This window comes from Scardinius erythrophthalmus, assembly GCF_964197995.2.
Source record: "Scardinius erythrophthalmus genome assembly, chromosome: 10".
NCBI classification, from domain to species: Eukaryota; Metazoa; Chordata; class Actinopteri; order Cypriniformes; family Leuciscidae; genus Scardinius; species Scardinius erythrophthalmus.
The window spans coordinates 8,913,547-8,920,331 of record NC_138230.1 but is presented as its reverse complement, the minus strand read 5'-3'; the positions used below and the strand labels follow the sequence as shown (position 1 = coordinate 8,920,331).

The 6,785-nt window shown below is 35.3% G+C and overlaps 1 protein-coding gene across 2 annotated transcripts in view; it reads right to left on the bottom strand.

Moving 5' to 3' along the window:
• Positions 1-260: 260 nt before the first annotated feature.
• LOC308696880 (zinc transporter ZIP4-like) overlaps positions 261-6,785 on the bottom strand; it is a 28,635-nt gene continuing 22,110 nt past the window's right edge. Inside the window, exons 7-13 of one of the 2 annotated variants that reach the window (XM_081375812.1) lie at positions 6,181-6,353; positions 5,954-6,112; positions 3,549-3,641; positions 2,965-3,019; positions 2,019-2,171; positions 1,172-1,359; positions 261-921 (exon numbers count right to left, since the gene is read on the bottom strand). In XM_081375812.1, the coding sequence (XP_081231938.1) occupies positions 793-921; positions 1,172-1,359; positions 2,019-2,171; positions 2,965-3,019; positions 3,549-3,641; positions 5,954-6,112; positions 6,181-6,353 (950 nt within the window). In that variant the 3' untranslated portion in view covers positions 261-792. The remainder of the gene's footprint in view (positions 922-1,171; positions 1,360-2,018; positions 2,172-2,964; positions 3,020-3,548; positions 3,642-5,953; positions 6,113-6,180; positions 6,354-6,785) is intronic. The other variant, XM_081375811.1, reaches the window with a different exon arrangement.

The following is a 6,785-nucleotide window of genomic DNA, read 5'->3' as shown; positions in this document are numbered from 1 at the left end:
CCCTGGTATAGAGAGCATTTCTATGTGTAATGTCTCATTTTAAATGTTTTTCCAAGGTTTGCAGTCATTGCACTGTATTTAAATTGGGTGTGTATGTTATATATCAGAGACACCTGTCATTTTCCTTCATTTCTACAAGGATCATTGTCTAATGAACACTTCTTATGAGTCAACGAAACCTCAGCATTTCAGCTTTGACACTGGGATAAAATCACTGGCTTGAAGTGGCTTCACCACAGCAGTCTCTAACATGACTAATAACACACTGACACACGACACCATAATGCTGAAGACAGGCTTTACATAACATTTATGAAAGCACAGAGACTATGAGTGATTATTCTCAGACTTGCACAGGATCTACAGCTCACCCAGAGCTTATGGCTACACAGTACACAATTCATACTTCATATATTACCAGAATCTCATGATGTAAAATCACTTCCATATATCAAGTGCAATATTTTCAATCCAGTTACATCTTCATAGAAACACATACAAATTATAATTAACTTGTAAATATTTAAACTGAGTGCTGATGACCATGCTTTAAAGTGATTCACACAGCTGATTCATCCGTTTCAAATGTTAAATTGTTATAAGACTTACATTTTCTGAAGAAATTGTAAATGGTGTTCTAAAAATAATAGGTTTTAAAATGAAAAATAGCCCATATTAAAACATGGCAGCACTATAAATTGCACACATTTCCACTTTTTTAAAGTGACGATCACACAGACATGTTCGAGGAAGGGAATATGATAATACACTAGTACAAAGCGGCATCATATTTTAGATTCCTATCTGATCTTCATATAAAGACAGGAGTAATAAGATCCCCCATCCGGTCATCAGACCCAGATTTTGCAGGAGAAAAATCAGCCACGGCCATTTGCTGTCCACATGAAGCATGGAGGGGAGCTAGACGAGAGGAAAACAACAGAGAAATGAAGCTTGATTTTTATGATGATCTGATGACACATATTTCAGATGTTTGTTTTACTTGAGAAATGCAGGAAACTACAATGTATTGATTTTTTTCAGAGTTGAATCTGATATTGCTGCTTTTAGCATAAGCCCATATAGCACGTCATTTTCATTTTACACAATATATGTTGGCTATTTTGTTCATTTTTGCTCAGTCATTGCGTTCTGAAAGCAGCAAACGCACCATGTCTGCGAGGGCAATGTACAGGAAGAGTCCGGCGGTGACGGCAGAGATCCACTCCTGAGCGAGAGTTTCTGTGGAGACGGACAGAGCGATGTACAGCCCGATGAAGGAGGTGAGAGCACTGCCCACGTTCAGCAGAAGAGCGCGTTTCACAGACAGACCGCAGTGAAGCAGGATCGCGAAATCACCTCCAGACAACAACAAACACACAAACCTAAACATACAACTTTATTTTGCATCATAAAAATGAAATTATATATATATATATATATATATATATATATATATATATATATATATATATATATATATATATATATATATATATATATATATATATATATGAGGAGTTTAGATGCCAAGCCTCTAAGTGCCATATGAAATTTTCTTCTAGAATGGCTTATATATTTAATTTCAGTGTATATATATATATATATATATATATATTGATGTGACAGGCCTTTTCATGGCGAGTTTTGAGAGATTCACACAAAATCTACTTTTTAGTTTTTTAGCGGATTTAACATTAAACCAGGTTGAATTTTTTTGTTGCATAAATACTCTATTCCTATGACTATGTTCCTGAAAGGAAACGTGTGTGCAGGAAAACAGAAAAACAAGTTTGACTGCACTTTACAGTAATGTTACTGTACATTGTGTACGAGAGTTATTTCAAGAGTACATAGAAAGTCTTAGTATTCAAACTTACATGTTTCTGTAACCTTCAGACAACATTCACACAACATTCAAAGTCTGTCTTGACAGACTTACTTTTTCTAGTTGTTTTCAATGCATTTTCAGTAGCTAGATTGGTTTATCTTCTCAAATGAAACTGCTGAGATCTCACCTAACTCGTGTGGAAGCTCGTGGCACAGGACGGCCAGTGATGTCGCCAGTCCCGAGCGCCAGGACACGGAGAACGCAGCGCCCATGGCCAGACCATCCGTGAAGTTATGGATGCCGTCACCAATGGTGATCATGAACGGCAGCAGACGCTTCTCTGAGGGACATGAGAGAGATGCTCACAGATTTTATGTTTTGAAAGTCTCTTCTGTTCACCAAGGCTGGATTTATTTGATCAAAAATTGTGAAATATTATTACTGTTTAAAATAACAGTTTTCTATGTGAATATATTGTAAGATGTAATTTATTTCTGTGATCAAAGCTGAATTTTCAGCATCATTACTCCAGTCTTCAGTGTCACATGATCCTTCAGAAATCACTCTAATATAAACATTTATAATCATTATCAATGTTGAAAACAGTTGTGCTGCAGCTTCATATTTTTGTGAAAACTGTGGTAAAAATAGTTTTTTCAGGATTCTTTGATAAATAGAAAGTTCAAACGAGAACAGCATTTATTTGAAATAGAATCTTTTATAATATTATAAATGTCTTTACTGTCACTTTTGATCAATTTAATGAATCACAGGAATAAATTACATTTTAAAATATATTCAAATAGATTTTTTTTTTTTTTTACTATTTCACAATTTTACAGTTTTTACAGTATTTTTGATCAAATAAATGCAGCCTTGGTGAGCAGAAGAGTAAAAATCTTACTGAGTCTAAGCTTTTGAAATGAGGTGTAGAAATGTTCACGAAAAGTTTATATGGCAGCAGAAACTTTTTGACAAGTGATCTCATAGGATGGTTCTGCTAAAGGTCACTTTAATAACAGGTCACTTTAGTCCCTTAATGCACAAACATGTGATTAACTCTAAGTGGGGTGTTATTATTTACAGCCCAGTTGTGTTTAGCACAGAGCGCAGAGTATTAGGCGTGAACTGACCTCGTGTGCTGCTGAACGGCTCCAGGAAGGACTTCTCGTTGTTTTGCTCGTTCACCTGAAATCAATGAAACCTGACAGTGTTAACTGATGATCACAGAGGAAGACTGTGGTGTTTCAAAATTGATGGTCAAAATAAAGCAGACATGGTATGGAAAAAATGATACACCAATCACAGATGTTCCTGAATGTTCAGACAGGATTTTGTCTTCTGAGTGAGCATAAAAATTGCTGTAATTTTTTAGAGATATTGTAAAAAAAATAAAATAGAATAAAAATCCACCTTTGATGCTCAAATTTCCCTGTCTAAATCTGACTAAAGCTAATCTAGAAATGAGTTAAATATCCATTCATTAATCAAACAATCAAAAACGCCACCAATGAACACCAACATTCCTGATTCAGATGATAATAAAATCACCTAAAATGACCTCCTGTTTTTTTTACAATTACTGTCTGGGTTTGTGAAATATGATTACCCCTGTCCTCCTCAGGGAAAACTGGTATTGTCTGTAGTGTCTGTGTAGTGATTTGTAACATGATAACTTGTTTATTCGGCCCATGTTCACACAGAAAGACGGTCTCACCAGCTCGTCCTGTGACGTGGAGTTGTTGCTGCGTCTCCTGCTCTGGAACATCTGCAGAACTTTACTGTGATCGCAGTGATGAGGGTCAGACTCCTACAACAGGACAACAGAGACCCTTTAAGGCTAGTCAGTTCATGTGGCGGCCACCTTACTAACATTTTCCAGTCATACCAGTGCACACAGCAAAAAAAAAAAAAAACAATTAAAAGATAAATACAGGTGAAACTCGAAAAATTTGAATATCACGCAAAAGTTCATTTATTTCAGTAATTCAACTTAAAAGGTGAAACTAATATATTATATAGACTCATTACATGCAAAGTGAGATATTTCAAGCCTTTATTTGTTATAATTTTGATGATTATGGCTTACAGCTTATGAAAACCCCAAATTCAAAATCTCAGAAATTTGTAACATTTTCATAAGCTGTACGCCATAATCATCAAAATTATAACAAATAAAGGCTCACTTTGCATGTAATGAGTCTATATATAATATATTAGTTTAACCTTTTAAGTTGAATTACTGAAATAAATGAACTTTTGCATGATATTCTAATTTTTTGAGTTTCACCTGTATAATGAAAACTATAACAACATCCACACCAGCGGACAATATCATTCTGTTTATTATAGCAAGCTGCAGTTTTGTCGTCTGTCTCTTTAAATGCTCAAGCTCTTTAAAGCATGATGGATTCTGATTGGCTGTCAATGTTTTTATCCAATGCAGTTTACCACTGGTGTTCCCCAAGGCTCAGTCTTGGGCCCTCTTTTATTTATTATTTGGACACATTTTTATCAGACTCAGACACCACTTTATTGTCCCACTTAGGGAAACTAAGACTGCAGCAAGGCGCCAGAAACACTAACCTGATAAACATAGATACATATTAGATAAACTATTACATACAAAAGTTCCTAAATAAACAATAAAATTATATAAGTATACATAAAAATACTAGGCTCTATTCTTAATAAATTCATTAATTTGGTGTGCTAAGTAAACTCTCATCAGGGCCAGGGCAGTTTAGTATCTTAATAGCCACAGACATAAATTAACCTTTCATTTTTTGTTCTCTAAAACGACGGCCTGAAGGTAAGGCCTGAAACTCAGTTCATAATGGGTGGTCAACAGTACAAAGAATGACCTGAGCCTTCTTAATAACATAATTATAAATAATTTCAGTAGGACCAGTCTGCTCTACTCCAATAATTTCCCCTGCAGCTTAACCTATTTTTATTAGTCAAGCTTAAAATGCCATTTCGCTCATCAAAAAGTCTTTGTGAAAGTGATCCCGATGATATCGTTCCTCTGTGCCGTTATTGTTATAGTTGTGGTGTGGACTATTTTTTTTTTTACATTTAGAAACTATATCGTTTTAGTTATCGTCCTTGGTGTGAACGGGCCTTTGAAGTAAAAAAAAATCCTTGAAACAAAAGAGATTTACTTGTGAAGTCAAGCTGAATATGATAAGACTTTTCATACAGTGTGTCTTTAATATAAGTACATTGTCTAACTGCACTGAGTTTTTTCTCTTGTTTAAAGTATGAACAAGCTGCAAACAAGTGAAAAAACACACCAGTGCAGTAAAAATCTAAATATATTTATGCTACTATTCACAAGTTTGTGGTCAGTAGGATTTCTTAATGTTTTAAAGTTTCTTCTGCTCACCAAGGCTGATTTATTTAATTAAAAATACAGTAAAAACAGTGAAATATTATTACAATATAAAATAAAATAAGTGTTTTCTATTAATTTAAAAAAAGGTTTTCTGCTTTATATTGTGTGGAACCTGTGATGCATATTTTCAGGATTCTTTGATATTAAAAATTCAAAAGAACATCATTTATTTGCCATTATAAATGTATTTCCTGTTACTTTTGGTCAAATTAATGCATCCATGCTGAATAAAAGTATTAATATCTTCTTCTTTTTTTTAAATCCAAACTTTTTATCGGTATGTGCGTTTATTAAAAAGTCTTAATATCTTTTGCAATGTTGCTTCTGGATGTCATGCTAAATTTAACTCGTTTTAAGGGTTTTAAGAAATTTTAACTGGTAAATTAGACAAAATTACTCAGTAAGAATTGGATTATTTCATTTGCAGTGTGCACTGGGGTTCTGTATAGACTCATAGGGTTCTAGACTCAATTTTAAAGAACCCTTTATGGTAAAAAGGTTCTATAGAAGGTGAAATGATTGCATAAAACAATCATGTTTAATGGGTCGTTTAATTTTTTCTAGTGATGAAGTACAGTATGTTTATGTGCGGTTTAATTCATTATTAAAAATCATCGAAATGATTGGAACCCGTAAAAGATTCTATACATGTCATGAAGTGCCTGAAAGAACCCTTTAAGCTTCTATAGAGCCTTTTCTTCTAGACTGCAGACTCAGTCACTCACTCCATCATGATGATGACCGTGTCGAGTGATGATGGAGAATATGGCTTCCATCAGAAAGAAGACATAGATGCCGCCGAGGACCACCAGGAGTTTGTAAACATAGTCAAGGTTCTCCTCCTCGTGACCGTGTCCATCTTTATGCGCATGAAGACCTAAAAACTACAGGCACAAACCATGAGAACAACGAACGAACCCCATCCTATTCAGACACATGTGAGTCCACCTACCGAGGGAAGCAGATGCAGGAGAGCGTCTCCCGTGAGGGATCCCACGGCCAGGCTGATGCAGAACTGGATGCACATCTGGAAAACCTGCGTACATCTGGAAAACAGCAGCACCACGATCCCAAACATGGCCATCAGGCAGATGATGATGTTGGCGAGGGTGGCATATCCATATCCTGGACACAAAGCGCTCATTGAGTGATTATATAAAGAGATCGTATTGTCCGTGTTATTCTCAGGTGTGGAATCTGGTTTGTGACCAGAAAACAGTGGAGGGATTGTTCTTCTCCAGGAAGAGACAGTCACTAAAATAATAAGTCACAGCATTCAGGAATGATTCTGATTGTCCTTGTTCCCGTCAATGAGAGACTGATGCCAACAATAAGATGCCAACAAGAACTAAATATTGTAGTAGAACCAGAAAAGCAAGCGGCCATGACGTGTCATGTTTCTGATACAGAAACTGAATGTAAGTGATCATCTAAACATTCACCATCGCTGACAGTTACACACTGTATATAAAACATCTTTACTCAAGTTGGTAGCATTTTTTAATACATTTTTCACATTTAAGTTGTTGCCATTAGATATTACACTACCTTTTAAAA